Source organism: Pristiophorus japonicus, chromosome 3 (genome assembly GCF_044704955.1).
Source record: "Pristiophorus japonicus isolate sPriJap1 chromosome 3, sPriJap1.hap1, whole genome shotgun sequence".
Taxonomy (NCBI): Eukaryota; Metazoa; Chordata; class Chondrichthyes; family Pristiophoridae; genus Pristiophorus; species Pristiophorus japonicus.
The window spans coordinates 314,608,088-314,636,039 of NC_091979.1; the positions used below are offsets into that span (position 1 = coordinate 314,608,088).

At 47.6% G+C, this 27,952-nt stretch overlaps 1 protein-coding gene across 1 annotated transcript in view; it reads left to right on the plus strand.

Annotated features, from left to right (window-relative positions):
- The window catches only part of papss2b (3'-phosphoadenosine 5'-phosphosulfate synthase 2b), a 105,080-nt gene extending 94,544 nt beyond the window's left edge, over window positions 1–10,536 (plus strand). Inside the window, exons 11-12 of the mRNA XM_070876891.1 lie at window positions 1,582–1,811; window positions 8,310–10,536. Coding sequence (XP_070732992.1) covers window positions 1,582–1,811; window positions 8,310–8,451 — 372 coding nt within the window. The 3' untranslated portion in view covers window positions 8,452–10,536. The remainder of the gene's footprint in view (window positions 1–1,581; window positions 1,812–8,309) is intronic.
- Window positions 10,537–27,952: the final 17,416 nt, after the last annotated feature.

The window sequence follows — 27,952 nt, forward strand, 5'->3', positions numbered from 1 at the left end:
AGTGGCAGGCAGTGACTAGTGGAGTGCCGCAAGGTTCTGTGCTGGGGCCCCAGCTGTTTACATTGTACATTAATGATTTAGACGAGGGGATTAAATGCAGTATCTCCAAATTTGCGGATGATACTAAGTTGGGTGGCAGTGTGAGCTGCGAGGAGGATGCTATTAGGCTGCAGAGTGACTTGGATAGGTTAGGTGAGTGGGCAAATGCATGGCAGATGAAGTATAATGTGGATAAATGTGAGGTTATCCACTTTGGTGGTAAAAACAGAGAGACAGACTATTATCTGAATGGTGACAGATTAGGAAAAGGGAAGGTGCAACGAGACCTGGGTGTCATGGTACATCAGTCATTGAAGGTTGGCATGCAGGTACAGCAGGCGGTTAAGAAAGCAAATGGCATGTTGGCCTTCATAGCGAGGGGATTTGAATACAGGGGCAGGGAGGTGTTGCTACAGTTGTACAGGGCCTTGGTGAGGCCACACCTGGAGTATTGTGTACAGTTTTGGTCTCCTAACTTGAGGAAGGACATTCTTGCTATTGAGGGAGTGCAGCGAAGGTTCACCAGACTGATTCCCGGGATGGCGGGACTGACCTATCAAGAAAGATTGGATCAATTGGGCTTGTATTCACTGGAGTTCAGAAGAATGAGAGGGGACCTCATAGAAACGTTTAAAATTCTGACGGGTTTAGACAGGTTAGATGCAGAAAGAATGTTCCCAATGTTGGGGAAGTCCAGAACCAGGGGTCACAGTCTGAGGATAAGGGGTAAGCCATTTAGGACCGAGATGAGGAGAAACTTCTTCACCCAGAGAGTGGTGAACCTGTGGAATTCTCTACCACAGAAAGTAGTTGAGGCCAATTCACTAAATATATTCAAAAGGGAGTTAGATGAAGTCCTTACTACTCGGGGGATCAAGGGTTATGGCGAGAAAGCAGGAAGGGGGTACTGAAGTTTCATGTTCAGCCATGAACTCATTGAATGGCGGTGCAGGCTAGAAGGGCTGAATGGCCTGCTCCTGCACCTATTTTCTATGTTTCTATGAGTGGATAGCAAAGCATATGGGATCTTAGGCTTCATAAATAGAGATATTGAGTACAAAAGCAGGGAAGTTATGCTTTGAATAGACAGAGTTCACGGCTGGTCGTTTGTTTGATTGGCTCATTGCCACTGGAATCTGTGGAGAGAGAAACAGAGTTAATGTTTCAGGTCGCTGACCTTTCGTCAGAACTGTGGTTTGTTTGCAGGTTCACTGGCACTGCTGGTCCCGAGTGATTGCTGGAGCCAATTTCTATATTGTAGGTCATGATCCTGCTGGCATGCCTCATCCTGTGACCAACAAAGATCTGTTCGAGCCAACACAGTTCTGATGAAAGGTCATCAACCTGAAACGTTAACTCTGTTTCCCTCGCCACAGATGCTGCCTGACCCGCTGAGTATTTCAGCATTTTCTGTTTCCATTTCAGATTTCCAGCATCCGCAGCATTTTGCTTTCGCGTTTGTGCCGGTGGAATCTGTTCAGAACTGTTGTCCACCAGCAGCTTGTCGTTCATTTATTCGGTAACTGTGTGGTTTGTTTGCAGGTTCAGTGGCACTGCAGGTCCCGAATGATTGCCGGAGCCAATTTCTACATTGTCGGCCGTGATCCTGCTGGCATGCCTCATCCTGTGACCAAGAAAGATCTGTATGAGCCAACACACGGAGGGAAGGTTCTGACCATGGCACCAGGTCTAACATCTGTGGAGATCATACCCTTTAGAGTTGCTGCATACAACAAGGATAAGAAGTGCATGGACTTTTACGATCCAGAAAGGTGAGATGTTGCAAGAACACGCTTTCAAGTCTGATTTATGAATCAAATCTAAGGAACTGTGACCGCTCACCCTTTAGTACCATATGCTGAACCCCTGGCATTCCAACCAGTCATGGCCAGCCAGTTTCTTAAGAGTCCCCGTCACTGCCTGAAGGCCGTTTTGCCACTATTCAGCCAGCCCACTAAATGGATGTCCCGAAAGATAAAGCATTCACAAGCATCCCATTTGCCAGCCAATGATAAAGTAGCAATAATAGAGCAGCTGATAATCAAGAATGCCTTGCTCTTCTGGATGTGCAAGGCTTTGTCGTCCAAATAAGTAGGAGCAGCAAAAGAGGAAATCACAAATCCCAGCCATTATTACACATATGCTCCAAGTGTGACAATTATGGAATTTGATTTTGCAACTGATCATGTCAGAAGGGAGCATGACTCTTCCACAAAACTCTTAATTGTAAAAATGAACCTTTACTAAGCTGTGTTCCTCCCAGTCATGATATCATAGAATTGACAAATTGTAAGTGATGTTATAAGGTCAATGATTCAACTCATGTTTTCTGGAACCACGTAACACATTCAGGCTGTGATATTGTTAGGTATATCTTCACAAGCTCGTTCAGAGAAACATTTCCTCGAACTTTACAATGTCCCCCTCCCCCACTCCAGTTATCAGTTCTATAGACGGCCGAACACAGATAATTTAGTGCAGACTTTGCCACTACATTGCGCGAGTGATAGACACAAGACTCCAACGGTACAGCAGTCCTGACCTGGAAGCTTCAAATCACACATTATTTCCCCATTTTGTGGTAACTCTGGAGGATGCTGGCCCCACACCTGTACTGTTTTGGTGCTGACAAAAACCTGCAATTTTGCATTTGAAAACATAGAACCATAGAAATATAGAAAATAGGTGCAGGAGTAGGCCATTCGGCCCTTCGAACCCACATAAGAACATAAGAATTAGGAACAGGAGTAGGCCATCTAGCCCCTCGAGCCTGCTCCGCCATTCAACAAGATCATGGCTGGTCTGGCCGTGGACTCAGCTCCACTTACCCGCCCGCTCCCCGTAACCCTTAATTCCCTTATTGGTTAAAAATCTATCTATCTGTGACTTGAATACATTCAATGAGCTAGCCTCAATTGCTTCCTTGGGCAGAGAATTCTACAGATTCACAACCCTCTGGGAGAAGAAATTCCTTCTCAACTCGGTTTTAAATTGGCTCGCCCGTATTTTGAGACTGTGCCCCCTAGTTCTAGTCTCCCCAACCAGTGGAAACAACCTCTCTGCCTCTATCTTGTCATCCCTTTCATTATTTTAAATGTTTCTATAACCTGCACCACTATTCTTCTAAATTCTAAATTCCAGTGAATATAAGCCTAATCGATGCAGTCTTTCTTCATATGTCAGTCCCGCCATCCCGGGAATCAGTCTGGTGAACCTTTGCTGCACTCCCTCAATAGCGAGAACGTCCTTCCTCAAATTAGGAGACCAAAACTGTACACAATATTCCAGGTGAGGCCTCACCAAGGCCCTGCCCTGTACAACTGCAGTAAGACCTCCCTGCTCCTATACTCAAAACCTCTCGCTATGATGGCCAAAATACCATTTGCCTTCTTCACCGCCTGCTGTACCTGCAAAAGCAACCTTTTGTATCCTCCTGCACAAAAAATAGGTGGCATCATTTCTGGCCTCTACAAATAAACAACTTGCATTTATAGCATTTTTCATGGCCTCAGGATGTCCCAAAGCATTTTACAGCCAATTAAATACTTTTGAAGTGTAGCCACTGATTTAGTGTAGGAAATGCGACAGCCAATTTGCACACAGCAAGCACCCACAAACATCAATGTGATAGTGATCAAATAATCTGTTTTAGTGATGTTGGTTGAGGGATAAATATTGGCCAGGACACCGGAGAGAACTCCCATGCTCATCTTCAAAAGAGAGCCATGGGATCTTTTACATCCACCCGTGAGGGCAGACAGAATCTCAGTTTTTAAGAAAGGAGGGAGAGAGAAAACGGAGAACTACAGACCAGTTAGCCTGACATCAGTCGTAGGGAAAATTCTAGAATCTATTATTAAGGACGTGGTAACAGGGCACTTAGAAAATAATAATAGGATTGGGCTGAGTCAACACGGATTTATGAAAGGGAAATCACGTTTGACCAATCTGTTAGAGTTTTTTGAGGTTGTAACTAGTAGAATAGATAAGGGGGAACCAGTGGATGTGGTGTATTTGGATTTTCAGAAGGCATTCAATAAGGTGCCACACAAGAGGCTATTAAACAAAATTAGGGATCATGGGATTGGGAGTAATATACCAGCACAGATTGAGGATTGGTTAACGGACAGAAAATATAGAGCAGCAATAAACGGGTTATTTTCTGGTTGGCAGGCTGTAACTAGTGGGGTACTGCAAGGATCAGTGCTTGGACCCCAGCTATTCACAATCTATATCAATGATTTGGATGAGAGGACCAAATGTAATATTTCCAGGTTTGCTGATGATATAAAGCTAGGTGGATGCAAAGAGGCTTCAAGGGGATATAGTCATAGGCAGTCCCTCGGAATCGAGGAAGACTTGCTTCCACTCTTAAAATGAGTTCTTAGGTAGCTGTACAGTCCAATACGAGAACCACAGTCTCTGTCACAGATGGGACGGATAGTCGTTGAGGGAAGGAGTGGGTGAGACTGGTTTGCCGCACGCTCTTTCCGCTGCCTGCGCTTGATTTCTGCATGCTCTCGGCGATGAGACTCGAGGTGCTCAGCACCCTCCCGGATGCACTTTCTCCACTAAGGGCGATCTTTGGCCAGGGACTACCAGGTGTCGGTGGGGATGTTGCACTTTATCAGGGAGGCTTTGAGGGTGTCCTTGTAACGTTTCCGCCAACTCCCTTTGGCTCATTTGCCGTGAAGGAGTTCTGAGTAGAGTGCTTGCTTTGGGAATCTCGTGTTTGGCATGCGAACTATGTGGCCTGCCCAGCAGAGCTGATCGAGTGTGGTCAGTGCTTGAAGGCTGGGGATGTTGGCCTGTTCGAGGACGTTAATGTTGGTGCATCTGTCCTTCCAAGGGATTTGTAGGACCTTGCGGAGACATCGCTGGTGGTATTTCTCCAGCAACTCGAGGTGTCGACTGTATATGGTCCATGTCTCTGAGCCATACAGGAGGGTGGGTATTACTACAGCCCTGTAGGTCATGAGTTTAGTGGCAGTTTTGAGGGTCTGGTCTTCAAACACTCTTTTCCTCAGGCGGGTTAACTGAAATGGGCAAGAACATGGCAAATGGAATATAATGTGGAGAATTGTGAAGTTTCCACTTTGGTCAGAAAAATAGAAAAGCAGAGTATTTTTTAAATGGTGAGAGATTGGGAAATGTTGGTGTTCAGAGGGACCTGGGTGTCCTTGTACACAAATCACTGAAAGATAACATGCAGGTACAGCAAGCAATTAAGAAAGCAAATGGTATGTTAGGCTTTATTACAAGAGGATTTGAGTACAAGAGTAAAGATGTCTTACTGCAATTATATAGGGCCCTGGTGAGACCACACCTGGAATATTGTGTACCGTTTTGGTCTCCTTACCTAAGGAAGGATATAGATGCCATAGAGGGAGTGCAACGAAGGTTCACCAGACTGATTCCTGTGATGGGGGGATTTGTCCTATGAGGAGAGATTGAGTAGACTGGGCCTACATTCTCAAGAGTTTAGAAGAATGAGAGGTGATCGGATTGAAACATACACAATTCTTACAGGGCTTGACAGGGTAGATGCAGGGAGGATGTTTCCTCTGGCTGGGGAGTCTAAAACCAGGGGTCACAGTCTCAGAATAAGGGGTCGGCCATTTAGGACTGAGATGAGGAGAAACATGTTCACTCAGAGGCTGGTGAATCTTTGGAATTCTCTAGCCCAGAGGGCTGTGGAGGCTGGGTCTTTGAGTATATTCAAGACAGAGATCGATAGATTTTTGCATATTAAGGGAATCGAGGGATATGGGGATAGTGTAGAAAAGTGGAGTTGAGGTAGAAGATCAGCCATGATCTTATTGAATGGTGGAGCAGGCTCGAGGGGCTGAATGGCCTACTCCTGCTCGTAATTCTTATGTTCTTATGTTAATCATCTCGAGGCCGGAATTCAGCCTCCCAATGAGGTCTGTTACCGCGGCAGCTACTGATGTTTTGTCGAATGGCCGCCGCTGGCGAAATTCTCCTCAGTGGTTTTTCCGGCGGTCCCCACTTCTGCCCCGCAGCTGCCGAACCCTCCTAAGTGCATCATCAAAGTGCGCACCGCCCATCTCTCTCACCGCAAGCAAAATTTACCGATAAAAATCTTACGGCCACCGTGTGGTGCCCCCGACAGTTTTTTCTGTCGGTGCACTGTGTGTTTGCAGTGTGTGTAAAATGGCGGGGCGGCCGCCATTAAAGGGGAGCGCGCACTGCTGCGGCCGCCATCTTATTTTTTTTCGTTGGCCATTTGCCAGGTCGGCCCAACAATTATGCCCCTGGGTTTAGCCAGGCTGCCAACAGGAAACCTGGCACCCCCTCTTGGGTGCCAGGCCGCTGGCCCGGCTGAAACCCTCCCTGGTGGCCCAGTGGACCGAACTAAAATAATCGCAGAGCTCGCAGCGGCCCTCCCCTTTAAGTGAAGGGGAGAGACGTGGTGACGCGCGAGCAGGATGATGACTGACAGCTGCGGTCACTCTTGCCCACTTCTGCTCCTCTTGTGACCGATCTTCTGCTCTCTGCCCCACTTTCACCCCCATTGTGACTGACTTCCACCTCGCTTGAAAACAAAGCAAAGAGCCGAATTTTGTGCAACCGGCCACCGCCTCCACAGCGGCGGTGAAAACACAGGAAAAATGGTAGGTGCGACCCATTTCTGGCAGAGATGAATTTCTACCCTCTCATCTGAAGGACGGCATCTCCAATAGTACAGCACTCCTTCTTCACTGCACTGGAGTGACAACCTAGATTATGTGCTCAAGTGTCTGGAGTGGGACTTGAACCGACAACTTTCAGGCTCAGAGTGCTACCCACTGAGCCACGGATGAAAATTAAATCATGCTGCCAATATCACTCAGTTTATAGGAGGTACATAAAAAATGTTCAGGATGAGTTACCTCCCTCTGTCCCTCTGGGGATTCAACTTCTCTGCAGTGCCTCTATTGGCATAAGCAAGGTTAAAAAAAAGGAGCATTCATATAGCACCTTTCACATCCTCAGGAAGTCCTAAAGCACTTCACAGCCTAAGTGCACTCACTGTCATAAAGTAGGCACAGCAAGGTTCCACCAATACATAATCTGTTTCAGTGGAGCTGGTTGAGGGATAAATGTCGACCACACCAACTTCCCTGCTCTTCTTTAAATAGTGCCATGGGACTGTTTCACATCCAACCAAGCAGGTAGAGCCTCCATTCAATGATGGCACCTCAGGTAGTGTAGCGCTCAAGTGTCAGCATAGATTATGTGCTCAAGTCTCTGGACTGGGGCTTAACCCACTAACATGTGAATCAGAGGTGAGATTGCTCGTGCTAATCTAAGATTAACATTTGCACTTAACATCTTTCTCCCATCTCATCCCACTCATGTCAGTTCACTTTGTTAGAAACATAGAAACATAGAAAATAGGTGCAGGAGTAGGCCATTCGGCCCTTCGAGCCTGCACCGCCATTCAATAAGATCATGGCTGATCATTCACCTCAGTACCCCTTTCCTGCTTTCTCTCCATAACCCTTGATCCCTTTAGCCGTAAGGGCCATATCTAACTCCCTCTTGAATATATCCAATGAACTGGCATCAACAACTCTCTGCGGTAGGGAATTCCACAGGTTAACAACTCTCTGAGTGAAGAAGTTTCTCCTCATCTCAGTCCTACATGGCGTACCCCTTATCCTAAGACTATGAGCCCTGGTTCTGGACTTCCCCAACATCGGGAACATTCTTCCTGCATCTAACCTGTCCAGCCCCGTCAGAATTTTATATGTTTCTATGAGATCCCCTCTCATCCTTCTAAAGTCCAATGAATACAGGCCCAGTTGATCCAGTCTCTCCTCATATGTCAGTCCAGCCATCCCGGGAATCAGTCTGGTGAACCTTCGCTGCACTCCTTCGTTGAATCAAAGCAATGAGCTGCTGCATCACCCAGGATGAAATTTATTGTGGAAAACCCGAGTCATTTCCTTTTGTGAACTTTAGAAAGTCCAGCATTAACGGCACACTGTGCTGACAGTTGCGTTGAAAGGTGGATGCAATCTATTGGAGTGTAATTTATCTTGTGCAAAAAGCTGACATCAAACCGGGAGCCCGTTTTCCTCAATGGAAAAGAAAATCAGGCAGAGTGTAAAATGGGTCACCGGTTCACTCATGGCATTTTTGCCTTACCACCCGAGATGAATTTTATCCCATCAGTTTAATATGATTGTCATATTTTTCCATTCATATCTGATGAGAATTGTAAATGCTAAATTGCTAACACATCTCATGATTATTAATCTTAGAAAGCAAAGTTTTGATTTCATCTCTGGCACACGTATGAGACAGCTTGCTCGTGAAAATAAAAATCCACCTGATGGCTTCATGGCTCCCAAGGCTTGGAGGGTGCTGACCGAATACTATTCGTTGCTGGAAAAGAACAATTAAAGATTTGCTCTTCACAATACAAAGGGCAGTCTGTGGAATATGAAGCTAGCTGTTTCCTTACTTGCAATTTTTCTTCTTTATGTTGTCTTAATTCATGCAATTATTAAATCTCAATTCGATTTGATTTACGCTTATTAACTATTGGTTTCCAAATGACAGAACAAAGACCTAGCTGGAAAAATAGGTTATTGTTCATTCCGCTTTCTAAAATGCCGATTTATTCTTTCCTTAATGTGTTTAAATAAATGTAAAGCTTTTTCGGTCCTTTGCTGTAGCCATTAACTTCATATATATATATATATAAAGTAACAATCAAGCATTAATGGGAACAATTTGGGATACTTTAATGTTATACGGGGTTTCTTCTCAAAGGTGCCGAGTGCAACACTGTTTTAAGTGTTTCCCGTTGGTGGTTTGCACTAATATGAATTACCTCAAATGTAGACAAACTGCTGTGTGACGGGACATGTTTAGTGCAATCTAGTTTTAAAGAGTCAAATTGTTGCCGGATCCCTTGTCACCTTGTATAGAATGTGAATAGTAAAATTTGTAGCAATTACAAGTCATTTTTTTCCCTGAAATTCTTTACAAAATACCACACATGTTTAGTAGAATTTTACCTTTGCCATCTGTATTATAGATAGGTACTGAGATGCTTTGAAGTCGTTTTACATTTATGTCTTTTATCAGCAGCTCAGGATTTAATGGGCTGCTAATTATACATTAGAATTCTGATATGATGAAAGAAAATTTGTCCTGGCCATTGTTTTTGATAGTTGTGCTCATGATCTGCTCTCTTACAATTGTAAATAATTGCCTTACCTTTAATAACCCCTGCCCCATACTCCACGTTAAATGTTGATTTTATAACTTATTGAGTAGGTGAAGGAACAGAGACAAAAGCAACAGAGACAAGTCACAGACACTAGGAAGAACATGCCTTTTAATGATAATTGTTCCAGTCATCACAGAATCCCTAAATAATTTGTTCCCCGCAAACAATTTTAATTGTATTTTTCTAACAGGAAGCTGATGCACTTACTTCACAGCAGTGTTTCTATCTTAACCATTCTTGTCGGTGCTATCTTATAAATGCTGCCACACTGAACACACTTGTAATTAAAGTAACGTTTAAAATCATGTCTGTCCTGGTGGAGAATGGGCTGTCATTTTTGTTTTCCAGCATTACATTAGCCTCAAAGCATTACATTTTTGTAGCAATATGTTCACACTGGGAATAGTATCAGACCCAATCCAAATAAAGCTTCCACCCATCAGAACATCAGAGCATCCATACTTTAATTTTCATTAGCACCAGCTGAGAAGTTCAGTTTGTGACGCCTAGCTAAAACGTTTATAATTCAGATCCCAGAGGTACTGGTCACTCCTGCTCAGTTAGGTGAGTTTGATTGTTCATTAGGCAAGAGTCAGACAACAGTGAAACATTCTATCTTGGGAAAGTGAAAACTGGACGTTTCAATTCATTCTCCTTTGACTGTGCCTCTTGTCGATGGATCACAGAACACTATGGACACTAGATTTGGGCAGGTCCACAAATTATCATGTCCCTTGTAGCCAGGTGAGGAAGCGAATATGGACAGGGGCACCCCTGGTGAGAAATCAAGGAAGAATATGAGAACAGGAGGATAAACTGAGTTATCTAGTTTAACTGAGTTATGAGTTAACTGAGTTATGTAGTTTCCAGCACCAAGAGCATCACTCAGGCTCATATAGGTCGGAACTAAATGAAGGAACTTTTCAATGTAATTTTCACCTGAGTTGCCTTCTAATAAAGAATGCGGTACACTTCAAAAGGTGTTCGAGAGGTTTTAAATTTACTTTCAATATGAATAATGGCTACAGCAAAATACAAAACAGTTAATGCAGCAGAAGGTATATTTAGCTTCTAGAGAATACTGCTTAAGCTTTAATCAACGGTATCCATTAGTGCCTTTCCATCAAATGACCAGAAATATATATTTATTTTTAGATATGGAATGGCTTTTACATCGTGCCTTAACCAATACAAGCCTTCAATGCCTTTCATATATATGGTATACCTGCATCTTCATATTAATATAAACTTCTGTTTATATGAATAAATATTCATTAATCAGCATTATCTGTGTCTTGCGTTTGTACACATTTCTTATTGCTACTGTTAGTTGTTTAGTGTGAGTCCAATCCGACATGTTTCACCGACACAGTCACCATGTGCCACTCTTCCCTAGAAATGTTTACAAATGATTGGACACGACTTTTCTATTCTACCTTTTTATTTCAGTAAAAGCCCCAGTAAGTTGCCCCAATGAATAAGTCATTTCACCCCCATTTATATAAGACAGAAACCACCACCTGAAAGTGTGAAATAAAAGCAGGAACCGGCGAAAATACGCAGCGAGTCCGTCAGCATTTGATTTGTGAATAGGAAGACGAGGGGAAAGATACTTCCATTTAGGTGTAATTTATCACCTCCTCAGCAGGTCCTAAAGCGTCTCAGGACCAATGCATTACTTTGGGCGTGCAGTGACTGTCAGTATGTACACGAGTGAGTCAGGCGGATGGTCTTCAATGAAACTTATCAGGATTAGGTTATTTTTGTCTTTACGGTTGTTGACACAACTGCTGTGTATTTCCATAATTTTCTGAATTTTTAGTTCGGATTCTGAACATTTTGTATTTTTTTTTCATCAATACTTGATTTACACACCGTGTTTTACGATTAGAATTTTGAAAGCAGCTGGAATAATACTTGGGGGGGCGAATTTTCCCCTCCAAAAATGACCTCAGGCCACCTAAATATGGCAGCCATGGGGCGGAGCAGAATGGCCACCAACTTGTGGCGGACGGACCGACGTTCGCGGAATTGCCCTCAGGGCCTTTTGCTGCGGTATAAGGATCTGCCCCGCCCACCCCACTTCTGCCCCACTCCTGCAGATGGGTCCTTAGCAACGTCATCAGAGCGGGTAGCACAGCAGCTCCGCCCCGGAAGGAAAATTCACCTCAAAAACTCTTCCGGCTGCCTGTCGGTGGCCCCAACAGTTTTTTGGGTTGGTGCACAGAGCTGGCTCAAGACTGCCAGCGGACTTTAAAGGCGTGTTGCGTGTATCTCCGTTTTTTTTCAGCTGAGCATTTTTCGGCATTCTCACAAGCTTGTCAGCTGCCCTTTTCAGAGTGGCATTGAGTGCTAATGGGCTGGGGTCGTTAAACTCGACAACACAGAGGCCTCGTTGTGGAGGTTGTGTTTGCGGAGGCAATGGGCTTAGTGCTGGCAGCGGAACGCCTCCTGCGCATTGTGAGCCGCAGAGAGGCACTCAGGAGAAGGCAGCGCCGTCTCCCAATGGCTCCAGAGGCAGCGGGCAAGGGACGCAGCACACATGGCTGCCCAACATGCTGATGGCCCTGGAAATGGTGGCAGGCATCAACCCAGAGAGATGGCCCAGGAAGGGCCTGCCGATGGGAGGAGGGTCAGGTGCACTGACCTCCCGCACCAGATAGTGGGCGAAATCGAGAGAAGGCAGGATGAACAGGAGGCAGATGCTTGCCAGCAGCAGGCCGCAGAGGGCGAGGAACAGCAAGAGCATGAGGGAGAAGGCAATGAGGCATAGACGTTGTAGTGTATGGAGAAAGAGTCAGACTGAACACTGTGAGCTCAAAGTAATGTGTGACCATAGTCTTTTATTGCAGGTCTCCAGAGTGCGTCTCCAACCTGTGAAGCACTCTTATTAGATCACTTGGGAATACAGGGAATGAGCCCTCTGGTGGCTGTACAGAGTATATACAAGTCCAGATACATAACAACATTCCCCCCTAAAGTCAATAGTGTAACTATTTACAATGTGAGTCAATCTGGGGCCCTTCTTGCCCTGGTTGATCGTCTCAGTGTGAAGGCTGGTGTTGTTGAGTCATTTGTTGGGCCCTCGCTGGGCTGCTGTGCAGCTGGCCTTGCTGGGCTGCCTGGTGTGTTGGGCCCTGCAGGGCTGCTGTGGATGATGGGTTCTGCTTCGTGGTCAACCATGATATCGGTTGCCACTGGTGTGAATGTTGGGGGATCAAAAAAGGTAGGGTCCAAGGTGGGTTGCTCAGGGTAGTCCATGAATCTGAGTTTGATTTGGTCCAAGTGTTTCTGGTGAATGAGTCCATTTGAAAGTTTGACCCGAAACACCCTGCTCCTCGCTTTGACCACGACAGTGCCGGGAAGCCACTTGGGACCTTACCCATAATTTAATACAAATACAGGATCATTGACTTCAATCTCACGTGACACATTTGCGTTTTCATGGTATGCACTTTGTTGAAGCCGTCTGCTCTCTACCTGTTCATGTAGATCAGGGTGAACTAACGAGAGCCTTGTCTTAAGTGCTCTTTTCAGAAGCAGTTCAGCAGGTGGGATCCCAGTGAGTGAGTGTTGTCTCGTGTGGTAGCTAAGCAGGACTAGGGATAGGCGAGTCTGCAGTGAGCCTTCAATTACCCTCTTCAAGCCTTGCACTGCTCTCTCTGCCTGACCATTGGACGCTGGTTTAAACGGGGCAGATTTGACATGTTTGATCCCGTTACGGGTCATAAATTCTTTGAACTCAGCACTGGTAAAACATGGCCTGTTGCCGCTCACGAGGACATCGGGTAAGCCATGTGTGGCAAACATGGCCCGCAGGCTTTCATTGGTGGCAGCGTACGTGCTAGCTGACATTATCTCGCATTCAATCCACTTGGAGTGTAGTCTACAACCACAAGGAACATTTTACCAAGAACGGGCCTGCATAGTCGACGTGTACCCTAGACCACGGTTTGGAGGGCCAAGACCATAAACTTAGTGGCGCCTCCCTGGGTACATTGCTTAACTGCGAGCATGTATTATATCTGTGAACGCAGGAATCTAAGTCTGCATTGATACCGGGCTACCACACGTGGGATCTGGCTATCGCTTTCATCATTACGATGCCTGGGTGGGTACTGTGGAGGTCATTGATGAAGGTGTCTCTGCCCTTCTTGGGGACCACTACTCGATTGCCCAACAGAAGGCAGTCTGCCTGTATAGATATTTCATTTTTGCGCTACTGGAACGGCTTTATCTCTTCCTGCATTTCCACTGGGACACTGGACCAGTTCCCGTGAAGCACACAGCTTTTGACTAGAGATAATAAGGGGTCCTGGCTTGTCCAGGACTTGATCTGCCGAGCAGTGACGGGTGATTGCTCACTCTCAAATGCTTCCATAACTATGGCTAGATCTGCGGGCTGTGCCATTTCTACCCCCATGGTGGGCAATGGCAGCCCACTGAGAGCATCGGCGCAGTTTTCTGTGCCTGGCCTGTGGCGGATGGCGTAGCTGTATGCGGACAACGTGAGCGCCCATCTCTGGATGCGGGCCAATGCCTTGGTATTTATCTCTTTGCTCTAAGAAAACAGGGATATAAGTGGCTTATGGTCAGTTTCCAATTCAAATTTTAGCCCAAACAGGTATTGATGCATTTTCTTTACCCCATAGACACACGCTAATGCTTCTTTTTCAATCATGCTGTAGGCTCTCTCAGCCTTAGACAGACTCCTGGATGCATAAGCAACCGGTTGTAGTTTCCCGAAATCATTGGCTTGTTGCAATACACACCCGACGCCATATAATGACGCATCACATGCTAGTACCAAACGCTTACATGGATCATACAACACAAGCAATTTGTTTGAGCATAACAATTTTCTCACTTTTACAAAGGCATTTTCTTGGCTTTTGCCCCAAACCCATTCGCCCCCTTTTCGAAGTAAGAAATGTACTGGTTCTGGCAGTGTGCTGAGACGCGGTAAGAAGTTACCAAAGTAGTTCAAGAGTCTCAGGAATGACCACAGCTCCGTCACGTTCTGTGGCCTCGGTGCGTTCTCGATTGCCTCCGTCTTTGCGTTGGTGGGCCTGATGCCAAACCTCCTTAACAAGAACTCCACTTTAAGCACCTTCGAACATTTTAACCTGAGCCCCACACAGATGAGCCGACTAAGAACCTCCTCCAGGTTCTGCAGATGCTCGACTGTGTTCCAAACCGTGACCAAGATGTCGTCCTGGAAGACCACGGTGTGCGGGACCGATTCCAGTAAACTTTCCATGTTTCTCTGGAATATCACCGCTGCTGATCGGATTCCAAACGGGCATCTGTTATAAACAAACAGACCTTTGTGCGTGTTGATGCAGGTGAGGGCCTTCGATGATCCCTCCAGTTCCTGCGTCATGTAGGCTGAAGTCAGATCCAGCTTTGTGAACGTCTTTCCTCCCGCCAGCGTTGCAAAGAGGTCGTCAGCTTTTGGAAGTGGGTATTGGTCCTGCAGGGAGAAACGATTGATAGTTACTTTGTAATCGCCACAAATTCTGATGGTGCCATCTCCCTTCAGGACTGGGACAATAGGACTGGCCCACTCGCTGAACTCGATCAGTGAGATGATGCCTTCTTTTTGTAGCCGGTCGAGCTCGATTTCTACCCTTTCTCTCATCATGTATGGTAATGCTCTTGCCTTGTGATGGATGGGTCGCGCCCCCGGAATTAGGTGGATCTGCACCTTTGCTCCTTGGAATTTCCCAATGCCTGGTTCGAACAGCGAAGGAAATTTGTTTAAGACCTGTGCACACAAAGCGTCGTCAGCGGGCGATAGCGCTCGGATGTCGTCCCAGTTCCAGCGTATCTTTCTCAGCCAGCTCCTGCCGAGCAGTGTGGGAACATCGCCCGGTACCACCCAGAGAGGTAGCTTGTGCACCGCTCCATCGTAGGAGACCTTTACGGCAGTACTGCCGATTACAGGAATCAGTTCTTTTGTGTAAGTTCTTAGTTTCGTGCGAATTGGAGTTAAGACTGGCCTTGAGGCTTTGTTGCACCACAACCTTTCGAAAGTCTTTTTGCCCATGATGGACTGGCTCGCGCCCGTGTCCAGCTCCATTGACACCGGGAGTCCATTTAGTTCAACCTTCAGCATTATCGGGGGACAATTCGTGGTGAATGTGTGCACCCCATGTACCTCTGCCTTGTCTATCAGAGGTTCTGTTTCGTCGTGATCCCCCGTGGATCTGTCCTCCTCTGCAACGTGGTGGTTTGCAGGTTTACCAGGCCTAGCAGCTCGCCTGCACACTCGTTGGAGGTCCCATTGTTCCACAGCCCTTGCAAACATACTCTTTGAATCGGCATGAATGGAAACACGATCACCCCCGCAGCGCCAACAAGGTCTTAATGGCCTTGCATTCATTACCCTTGATGGTGGACTCTGAGGCATCTGTGGATGTGTAGCTGCAGGTATGTGTGACCTGCCCTGTCCGTTACAATTTGAAAACAACATCACTTTGTACACAGTACTTGTAGCAGCACTTATGTGCTGAGAAATTTGCTTCGTATTGTCACTGGTGGCAATGAACACCTGGGCTATCGCTATGGCCTTACTCAAGGTTGGGGTCTCTACAGTCAAAAGTTTGCGAAATATGGTTTTGTGGCCAATGCCAAGTACGAAAAAGTCTCTGAGCATGTGCTCCAAATGTCCTTCAAATTCACAATGTCCTGCAAGGCGTCTTAGCTCTGCTTGTCGGCAATGGCGGAGTGACAGGTCTGGGGTCAGGACTGCTGTGATCCTGAGAGAGCACTTCATCAGGAGCCAGGAGCGAGGAGCCCGCGCCACTCCCTGGGGGCAGCACCTCACCATCGCCACCAATCAGAGGGAGCACAGGTTGATGATGTGGCATGACACCGGGTAGGTGCCCCGTGGACCGAGGTGGAGCCAGCCGTGATGGCAACAGTCAGCTCTAGCGTGGCATCCAGCTGAGACTGCATGAGAGCAGACACAGTCTCGATGCCACCAGGCACGGCAGCAGTAAGATGCTCCGTGGCCTGTTGCTCAGAGTGCATGAGAGCATTCTGAGCTTCCAGGGCTGTGGCCATCCTCTCCAATCCAGCACTCAGACAATCGTTCCCTTGCACCTGTGCTGTAATGGCAGCTACCACATCGCCCACGACACGCGACATCACAGCTGGATCCACACAGTCACTCGAGGAGTCCACCATCGTCTGCACACTGGCAATGATGGGCTCCATGGAGTGCGCAGAGCTGTCGACTATGTGCGAGGCAGACTCCTCCACACTCCTGACCACTTGCAACAGGCTCTCAGGCACCCTTGCCATCGCCCCCAACATCCTGGAACGCATGGCCTCCACCCTTCTCTCGTAAGCCCCAACATCGATGGGCTTGTCTGACTCTTCAGCAGAACTCGCGTGCCACCTCGCCCCCCCCTGGAGAGATGGCACCTGGGTTCCCTTTGCCCCTTACCATGCTGCAGCCCGCTAGGCCCCTGTGGAGACCCCGCTGCTAAGCCTAACATTCCTGACCGCGTTCTCCCAGTATCTGAGCTGGCACGTGCGAGTGTAGGAAACAGTGACGCAGTGCTGACACCTCAAGGCTGTCATCCTAGCTTTGGCTCATACTTGGGGTCTCCTCTGCAATCATAAAAGGCACAAGGGCTCCCGTGAGGGTGAGGTAGGGCATTGCGCCATGCAGCCTACAAATAACCATAAGCAAGTGCGTGGTAGGCGCTGGCACTTTCAGGGACAGGTGGCATTAAAGGAAGGCCTTCACCTACTGATGCTGCTCCCAGCGGGATTGGCATGGCCGGCGGCCACAGGGAAGGCAACTTGTGGTCCCAGTAGCCTTTGAACCCTTTCTTCCAGGTGAGTGACCAGCAGTGCTCTGTTGCTCAATACGGTTGTGAGAAACCTTCACCTGCAAAGCAAATAAGGCTTGTTCAGTAGCAGAGTCATGAGGCTTCGGCAATGAGTGGAAGTGTGGGTCCATTACATGCAGCTGTAACTCTGTCATGAAACGCAGCCTCCATTGCAAGAACGCAAACATTTATATACAGGCCTCCACAATCAAATGGTGCTTCAATGACTATATAGTGAAGGTGGGAAATAAGGGGTGAAGGAGAGGCTCGCAGGTGGAAGGTGAGGAGTTGTGGGAACGTGTACTCACTTTCACCAGTCGAATTATGTCGTTGAGCCTTTTGTTGCATTGGGTGGCAGAGCGGTCATGAATGGAAGTCCCCTAGACCTCCACAGCTATCTCCAGGCATTCATGAAGACAACGCGAGTTGGTCTGCTTGTATTGGGGTAGAGAACGCATCTCCTTCCCTCCACCGCCTCAATGAGGGTCTCCAGTTCCATGTCTGAAAATCTGCTGGCCCTCCTCGCTCATCCTGGATTTGCCCTGCCCTCGATTCAAACTGCTTCCCTGCTCAGGGCCAAGCTGCAAACCCTGCCCTTTAAGAAGGCCAGGGAGCAGCTGGCTTGTTAGCAGGAAATCAACACCAGCTGAATTGCGTGGCCCAATCGTCGACTCTGCACCCACACCGCTGCAAACAGCCCATTCCCGCCACCAATAGCGCTCCGCTCATTTTTTTCAGCAAAAATGCTGAATTTTGCTCAAATGGCCGCCGCATCCATTGCGGAGGTAATGACCAGCAAAAAGCAATAGGTGCACCCCGTTTCAAGCGGAGGTGAATTTCTACCCCTTAACATCTTAACTGGGCTCACCCGAGTACAAAAACTGAACTCATGGCCACCTTGATATTTAAGTATTGCAGAGCACTGCTCCCAACAGCACAATCAGAAATTCCTAAAATTAACACAAATGCCACCTACCTCAGCACTTGGAACACAATCAGATAGTTTATTCAGTAAGCTATTACAGTACCTGAATCACTGCTTCATATTGTACATTAGTCATTTGCTAATGCATAATGTATTTGTGCCATGTAAATCATTATATATTATAGCCCAGAGATTACACAAAAGAATGTTTTAAAATCCAATCTTGTCAAGGATGTCATTCTCTACACTTTATAGATAATATTACAGAATTTTCCCCCTATTTTTAATGTTATAACTGGCCCATGAGATTCTTACGGCATAAACATTGAAAGGTTACAGGGCGCGGCGCTGGTGAGGGTAAGCAGAACCTCTTTAGGGTTGAGTTGGCATCAAGGTGATGCAGATGATAATGGAAGATTGGATTTAAGTTGATTCTTTGTGACAGCCTTCAAAGACCATCATTTGAGAGAGGCAGGTCTGCAGGGTGATGATGATGACTGACTTTATGGGCTAAATTTTCCACTATTTTTGCAACGATACTGCCCACTTAATGTCCATTTTAATGCTGAGATGAGCTATCGCCCATTTAGGCAAAAAATGAAAAATAACGGCGACTTATCGCTCACTTATCGGCCAGCATTACATTCGGCGTGTACTTAACGGCGAGAAATAATAATATCGTCCGCCCAATTTTTTTTGCCGTAAAGATCAGAATGGGCGAAACTAACGCCCAAAATATCGCCGGGCGTTACTTTCGGCACCTCGCACACATATCGCTGAAAATATTTATCGCCGAAAAAACCGCTGTGAAAAAGTTGCTCTCACCTGAACTAAACCCAACAGTATGAACACCATTTTGTAAATTGCAGGTCGCTTCATTTAAAAGGCTGCTTCATCTTCGGGGGTGGGGGGAGTTTGGATGTACTCTGGAGGCTTTTTAAGGTGATTTGAACATCTGAACAAACATCTTATCATACTGTGGACGATTGGAATTTAGTTTAGGTGTCTTAGTGAGAAAAGTTATTGTTTGTGAACGATAGGTATAATACTGATTGTTGTTGTAATGGGGCCTGTCATTTCTCAGCCTGTCTTGATGACTGCGCACATGCTGCAGACTAGAGATGGCAGAAGATATATTCCACAGCATTATGTGCCAAATCAAAGATGTGCCAGACTGCTGAGGAGGACGAGACCTTACATCCCACGCACTTACAGGGGGAAGCGGTCTTACCTGAATTTGTCCAAAACATGTGCCTTAGGAGACTGCGCTTCCACAAGGAGGTTATCAGTGAGATATGCCAGCTCATCAGGAGAGATCTGCAGTCTGCCAGCACCATCAGGACAGCACTGTCCATCGAGGTCAAGGTCACTGCGGCACTTTCATTCTACGCATCCGGTTCCTTTCAGGCCTCAGCTGGCGACATTTGCGCTACATCTCAGCATGCCACACATTGCGGCATTAGACAGGTCACTGAAGCCCTTTATACATGCAGGATGGACTTTATCAGCTTCCCTATGACCAGGGAGGCTGAGACTGAGAGGGCTCTAGGTTTCTACCGAATTGCAAACTTCCCCAAGGTGTAGGGAGCGACAGACTGTACGCATATCGCCATGCGGGCACCTTTTCAGGATGCAGAGGTTTTTCGGAACCAAAAGGGATTGCACTCCCTGAATGTGCAGCTCGTTGTCGACCACCAGCAAATTATTATGGCAGTAAATGCTAAATTTCCAGGCAGCATCCATGATGCTCACATCCTGCGTGAGAGCACTGTCAGCCACAAGGTCAATGCTGGATGCTTGGTGACAAAGGATATGGCCTCGCCACCTGGCTGATGACCTCCCTGTGTAACACCCAGACAGAAGCCAAGAGGTGATACAACGAGAGCCACATAGCCACACACAATATTGTCGAGAAAATCATTGGAGTGTTTAAGCAGCGGTTTAGATGCCTGGACCACTCAGGAGGCGAACTATAATACCACCTTGAGCAGGTAGCTCAATTCGTGGTGGTGTGCTCCATGCTGCACAACTTGGCTATCAGGAGGGGACAAAAATTGCCAGAAGGGACTGACGGTCCACCTCATGAGAAAGAGGAAGAGGAGGATGAGGAGGTGGACGCTGACCTCGGGCCAGACAATCAGGTTGATGATGAAACCATGACCCCGCCCCCCTGTAGACCACAGGAAAGGGCCCGTGGTGGTTACTGTAAAGTCCTGTCCCTGCAGTACAGACTCACACGAGGCACATGCTGAAGTCAAGGTCACTCAGGACCTGCACCTTTATTGCACAGCTCTCGAATGCCACACTTGCCTGAGACCTGTCTTTATATACCTGTGTGGAACAGGTATCCAGTGTCTCCTGCAAATGCACCCTTGGTGGTAAGGTATGCTTGTGATTACAGGTCATCTCTAGTTACAGTCATGTATAGCATGATAAGATACAGTTATGTCCAGTAGTGTGAGATACATGACATCACCCTCCCCTAAGGTCTTATTGACTTTATAGGTTCAGTCTCTCAGGTGGTCTACGCTCTCGCGTGGAGCATCGTAGTTGTGGTTCAGTTGTTTGCCTTGGTGCCTGTTTTTCTTTCGGGGTGATTGCTGGTATCTCGCCTGGGCTGTCTGTTTCGTTCAGTATGATTGCTGTATCTCACCTGGGCTGTCTGTTGAGATTGCCCTTTCCTCAGGTTGTGCCCTCTGTCTGTCCACCAGGTGTGGTGTGAGTTCCACATTGTAGTCTGCCTCTGGTTCAGCAGTGTTGTTGGTGAATCTGCTTTTGACTTGGTCTACATGCCTCCGGCAGGTTTGGCAATTGTCCATTTGTACCACCAGTAGCCTGTTTCCTTCCTTGCCTGCTACTGTCCCTGCAAGCCATTTGGGACCCCTGCCATAGTTTAGCGCAAACACTTTGTCCCCTATCTCATTCCACCTCCCCCTCGAATTTCGGTCATGGTACTCAGTTAGCTTACGGCGCTTTGCCTCAACGATTTTGTGCATGTCTGGGAGGATTAATGAGAGCCTTATCTTTAAGGTCCGTTTCATCAACAGTTGCGCGAGGGGAACCCCAGTCAATGAATGCGGACGAGATCTGTATGCCAGCAGCAGTCGCGACTGGCGGCCCTGCAGCGTGGTACCTTGGATTTTAAGCATGCCTTGTTTAATGATTTGCACTGCTCGCTCCGCCTGGCCGTTAGAGGCCGGCTTGAATGGTGCCGTCTTAACGTGATTTATGCCGTGGTCAACTATGAAATCTTGGAATTCTGCGCTGGTGAAGCACGGACCATTATCACTGACCAATATGTCAGGAATTCCATGCGTTGCAAACATGGTTCCAAGGCTCTCCACAGTGGTGGAGGTGGTGCTTGAGTTTAAAATGGTGCATTCGATCAACTTTGAAAATGCATCTACAACTACGAGGAACATTTTGCCCACGAATGGGCCTGCATAGTCTATGTGCACCCGCGATCATGGTTTGGTGGGCCAGGGGCTCAGGGGGGCCTCCCTGGGGGCATTACTGAGTTGGGCACAAATGGTGCACCGTTGGACGCAGAGCTCCAAGTCCACGTCAATGCCAGGCCACCAAACATGGGATCTGGCTATGGCCTTCATGAGAACGATCCCCGGGTGCTCGCGGTGGAGCTCCCGGACAAATGCCTCTCTGCCTCGCAGAGGCATAACTACTTGGCTGCCCCACGTCAGGCAGTCTGCTTGTAGTGATAGCTCATGCATGCACCTGTGAAAGGGTTTGATCTCCTCAGGGCAGGCATCGCGAGCCTCTGCCCAGTCACCAGTTAAGACACATCTTTTGACTAAGGATAACGTGAGGTTGCTGGCCGTCCAGGCTCTGATTTAGCGAGCCGTCATGAGCGAACATATGGACTCAAAGGCATTGATTGCCATGACCATCTCACAGTCCTGTTCGTCAGACCCTTCTGTGGTTGCCAGGGGTAGTCTGCTAAGCACGTCGGCACAGTTGTCTGTGCCTGGTCTGTGCCTTATTGTGTAGTCGTAAGACGCCAGCATGAATGCCCACCATTGAATGCGCGCCGAGGCGTTGGCGTTTATTGCCTTGCTCTCGGTTAGCAGGGATGCGAGGGGCTTGTGGTCGGTTGCAAACTTGGCCCTGAAAAGGTATTGGTGCATCTTTTTGACACCGTACACGCACGCGAGCGCCTCCTTCTCTACCATTCCGTACCCGCGCTCCGCCCGCGAAAGTGACCTGGAGGCATAAGCTATGGGTTGTAATTTACCCGCATCATTGCCATGCTGTAAAACGCACCCGACCCCGTACGCTGATGCATCGCATGTGAGAACTAGCTTTTTACCTGGATCAAAAAAAGCCAAAACACTGTTGGAACATAGAAGGTTGCGTGCCTTGTTGAAGGTGCGTTCCTGGGCGTCCCCCCAAAACCAATCGCGCCCCTTTCTGAGTAGCACATGGAGAGGCTCCAGCAGCGTGCTTATGTTCAGCATAAAGTTCCCAAAGTAATTGAGCAGCCCGAGAAAAGCGCGCAGTTCCGAGACATTCCGTGGCCTGGGTGCCAGGCGAATTGCTTCTGTTTTGGACTCTGTTGGGCGGATTCCATCAGCAGCAATCCTTCTGCCCAAAAATTCAACCTCAGGTGCGAGAAACAGACACTTGGATTTCTTGACTCGTAGGCCTATCCGATCCAACCGCTTTAGTACTTCCTCCAAATTGCGGAGATGGGAGTCGGTGTCCCTGCCCATGATAAGTATGTCGTCTTGAAATACAACCGTCCCCGGGATAGACTTGAGCAGACTCTCCATGTTGCGCTGGAATATAGCAGCTGCCGACCTGATGCCGAATGGGCATCGATTGTACATGAAAAGGCCTCGATGTGTGTTGATGGTGGTGAGTAGCTTAGACTCTTCAGTCAATTCTTGCGTCATATACGCAGATGTGAGATCTAGTTTCGAGAAAAGTTTTCCTCCAGCCAATGTGGCAAATAGGTCCTCCGCTCTGGGCAGCGGGTATTGGTCCTGTAGGGAGACTCTGTTTAGGGTAGATTTGTAATCCCCACAGATTCGTACAGACCTATCAGGCTTCATGATTGGGACGATGGGACTTGCCCAGTCACTAAATTCCACAGGTGAGATTATGCCTTCCCGCAGAAGCCGGTCCAGTTCGTGTTCAATCTTTTCCCTCATCACATAGGGCACAGCTCTAGCCTTGTGATGGACTGGTCTAGCATCCTGTGTGATGTAGATTTTGACTGTAGCCCCTTTGAAGGTGCCCACACCTGGCTGAAAGAGATGTTCAAATCGACTTAGAACTGTTGAGCAGGAGGTCCATTCCTCTGACGACATGGCGTGAACATCATCCCATTTCCAATTTAGTTTAGCCAGCCAACTTCTCCCCTGCAGTGTTGGGAGATCTCCGGGGACAATCCACAGGGGAAGTCGGTCACTGTCCCTTTGTGTTTGACTGAGAGCATGGCGCTGCCAAGGACTGGGATGATTTCTTTGGTATAGGTCCTTAGTTTAGTGTCGACCCTTGTCTGTCTCTTTTGTGTGGCCACAGCTGTTCAAATTGTTGAGCGCTCATGAGAGATTGACTCGCTCCCATGTCCAGTTCCATGTTGACGGGTATCCTGTTGAGTAGGACCCTCATCATTATTGGAGGCGTCTTGTTGTAAGAACAGTGGCCATTGATCGTGTTGACCCACTGTACCTCGGTGTCCTGGGTACTGTCCCCACCGTCTTCTGGTCCGCTTTCCAACCCTTCCGATTCGTATACCAGCCGAGCTGTTGTTTTTCTGCACATGTGGGCCAGATGCCCTGTATAGTTGCAGTTTCTGCAAACAGCATGCTGAAATTGACATCCTCTTGATGAGTGCCTTCCCCCACATCTCCAGCACAGACCGCTTCCATTGTTTCCGAAGGATGAGCTGCGTCTGGCTGATCTCTTTTGAGCTTCTCTCAGTCTGTAGTTGATTGCTCACATTGTGGATTGATGAGGTGTGAATGGCCATTCATGTGGACCTTGATGGCTTCTGGCACCACTGCCTGCTGTTGAGGGCCTGCTCTCCTGCCTTTGTCTGTGTGTGGGGGTAGCGGCTTGTTTCACGCTGTGAACCCCTTGTTCCGATGTTTCATTAGTTGTCGTACCCGCAGTGTAGATCAACCTCGTTTCTTCTTCTCCTGCCAAGAATGTCTGTGCAACCGGTGCTGCTGCCTCTAAAGTCAAGTTCTTGGTCTCTATGAGCTTTCGGAATATGCCTGCGTGGCCTATTCCTTCAATAAAAAAGTCTCTCAGTACTTCTCTCCTTAGTTCATCAGAGAACTCATATAAACTAGCCAACCTCCGAAGTTCCGCCACAAAGTCGGGTATGCTCTGGCCCACACAGCGTCTGTAGTTGTAGAACCTGTGTCTGGCCATGTGTAGGCTGCTCGCTGGCTTCAGGTGGTCTCTTACCAGTGTGCTCAATTCTTCAAACGACTTGCTTGCTGGTTTCTCGGGTGTCAGCAGGTCCTTCATTAAAGCGTATGTTTTCGAGCCACAGCTGGTCAAGAGATGGGCTCTTCTCTTGTCTGCCTTATCATCGCCTAAACAGTCTTTGGTTACAAAGCCTTGCTGGAGTCTTTCTATAAAGTCCTCCCAATTATCTCCAGCATTGTATTTTTCATCTGAACCATTGGTCGCCATTCTGTGGATTCTGTAATCCCGTAACTCGTCGCCACTGTAAAGTCCTGTCCCTGCAGTACAGATTCACACGAGGCACATGTTGAAGTCAAGGTCACTCAGGACCTGCACCTTTATTACACAGCTCTCGAATGCCACACTTGCCTGAGACCTGTCTTTATATACCTATGTGGAACAGGTATCCAGTGCCTCCTGCAAGTGCACCCCTGGTGGTAAGGTATGCTTGTGGTTACAGGTCATATCTAGTTACAGTCATGTATAGCATGGTAAGATACAGTTATGTACAGTAGTGTGAGATACATGACAGTTACATAGCTGCAAGACTCTTTAGTCAGCAGTTCATAAATGAGCACTTTGCTTGAAAGAACATTGTTATTATTTACAAAACTGCAACACTGCTGGGTGTGCAGGTCATACATCAATGGTGTGCATCACCTTGGTGACAGTCAAAGTTTATGTTGATTGAAGTTAAGTGTAATTATACCCTTTCAATTTTAAGGAATCACCAGTGTATAATGGTGCAGCTATCTGAGACAATGCGCAACAAGGTTATATTAAATAAAAAAACATTTAAGCCGAACATTTGTGTGAAATCATAATTATAACTGTAAAAAACACCCCACCCCACGTCAACCCCACCCCACAACAAATTTATCGCATTTATATCATTCAATTGGTCACCATTTCCTGCAACACAGAACGCAAATGCAAACCAGCAAGGTAGCCCCCCTCCCCGCTTCCTCCAAACCTCCCAACAAAATAGCACAAACAGCATAAAAATATGACCAAGACAACCTCTCCACCTCTACCCCTTCACCTTCCCCTCCTGACTCCAAGCCGCCTGGCCGAGGAGTACCTCAGGCACTGCTTCATTTGGGGGGATTGAGGCAGAACCGCTGGTTGGATGGATATGGAAGAGGATGGTCACAAGGTGGGAAAGTGCCCCGAGCCAGAAGCAAGATCTTCCTCAAGATCCACCTTGGGGTGCAGTGCCGTGCTCCGGGACCACTGGGAGGCCTCTGCCACCAGTGTTTTTGGCCATCACCTCTCGGGCCTCCGCCATCCGCGGCACATACTCCGTCATGGAGGCAGACATGCTGATCAGCTGGAGGGGTATGTCCCCCATTGTCTGGAGGATCTGCTGACCTATCTCAACACTCCTCCTGGACAAGCCGACCATGTCCCCGCTCATATCTGCCACATGTGGAGCAGACCTGCCGCGTCGAACTAACCTCCGCTTGGTCGGCGCCGTCCTGGAGACACATGGGGTGTCCTGTGGCAAGGTGCTTGGGCCCGGTACCTCCACGGTGGAGGTGGGAATGGCCACAGAAGCACTATATATTTTTGGTGTGGACTGCCTTATGGAAGTTGGCGATGCAGGCTCCTCAAAGTCGGCGCTGTCACCCGTGGAGAAGGGACCCAGCAGATCCACGGGCGAGAATCGGGCTCCTCAGCACCAGACGGAGGATCGTCCGGCAAGTCCGGCCCCACACCCCCACCTTCTGGGCTCGGTGGTGTTGCATGAGGCCACGTTGCTGGCTGAGTTGCAAAACATAAATGAGGTTATTAGAGGAGAAGGGGGTGCTAGGGTCAAAGGTGATTCCAGCGCTACACACAGCATATGCACAACAAAAGCAACACCGCTCTCAAAATCATCTCAGACATCACATTTCATGACCATCAGCACATTCTGCATTGCAATGATTCCCATGAGGCCATCATTATTTAGAGAACACTTTCATCATTCATCTATCATATATTATTGGTCGAATATGAGTGGGTGTGGCATCTATTGACTTTACATCACGCAATGGTGTATACTTTACTCAGGTGTCATCACATCAGATTCTGCAGCTGCATGGGTGGCCGACCGGGGGTGGGTCCCTACTCATGCCAGCACCCGCTCCTCTATATCGGTGATGTTGATGATGTCTGCTCGGCCCGATTCTTCGAAAGCTTCTTCAGTAAAACGGTAACACCAGCACGACATGGCATGAGATCATTGTGTGAGATCATTGCTGGGTACTGTCACAGAGACTGATACAACACATAACCAACAGATGTAATCATGATTATTATGAAAATTATCATTCTTTACCTAAAGATGTACACCGTGAACGCAGGCTTTGAGAAAAACACTCCCGCTATAAGTGCAATACATCACATCTGATTTTAATCACTCATTACACTTACAATCCAAATTATATAAATATATAAGTACATGTAAATAAATGTAATACTCTGGTGGATCCGACAAGGTCGTTCCAGCGCTTGCCGCACTGGTTGCCCTCACGCACCTCATTGGTCACCGACGAGACGACCTCGGCTATATCGGCCCATATCTTCTGGTACACCTTTGGAGTGGGCTTCCCACGCCCACCCTGGGTCAATTGACCCCAGCGAGATTTGGCGTCCTGCAGGAGGGAGGCATTTGCCTCGTCCTTGCTCTTTTTCGTCCTCCCAGTTGTTTCTCTCCCATCTCACTGCTTTTGCCAGCATCAGTCTCCACAGCGTGTTGTGTCATCTCCTCCATCCCTTCCATTGTAAAAAAAAAATTTCCGTAAAAAACTCGGTGGGAACAACGTTATTTGTGCTCTGAATTCTTTTTGCTGCTGGAAAATCTCCCTCCTGCCTCCTGAAACAGCCAAACAAGCACACACCACACCAACACACACTTTCAGTTCCTCTCTGCTCCCTCGCTCTCTCTCTCCTCTTCTGCGCATGTAATGATGACCCCTGACCTCCTGAAACACAGGAAACAACAGTTTCCATGGTGTTGCTATGGACAGCAACACCGGCAGAAGGTCAAAAGTTTTAACACTAACACCCATTTCAGATCGTTCACGGTAACACCTATAAAATGGAAAGTTGGGGTTTTGAAAATGGGCGATCATCCGGCAATCTCAAAACCCATACTTAACGCCAACACTGGAAATAACGCCAATTTTTGGGCGATCTGCACAAAAGTGGAAAGTCTAGCCCTATAATTGATGGTGGGTAAATGGAGTTGAAGTACAGATCAACCATGAGCGAATTAAATGGCGAAGCAGGCTCAAGGGGCTGAATGGCCAACTCTTATTCTAGTAACCAGCCAGCTTAGCTCATTAATGGAATGTGGAAGGTGGAGACCTATTTCTGGGGTACTGAGAATCAGGCCACCTTGCAAGTCAGGCAAGGTTCATATCGGTACCAACGATATAAGTAAAAAATGGGATGAGATCCTACAAGCTGAAT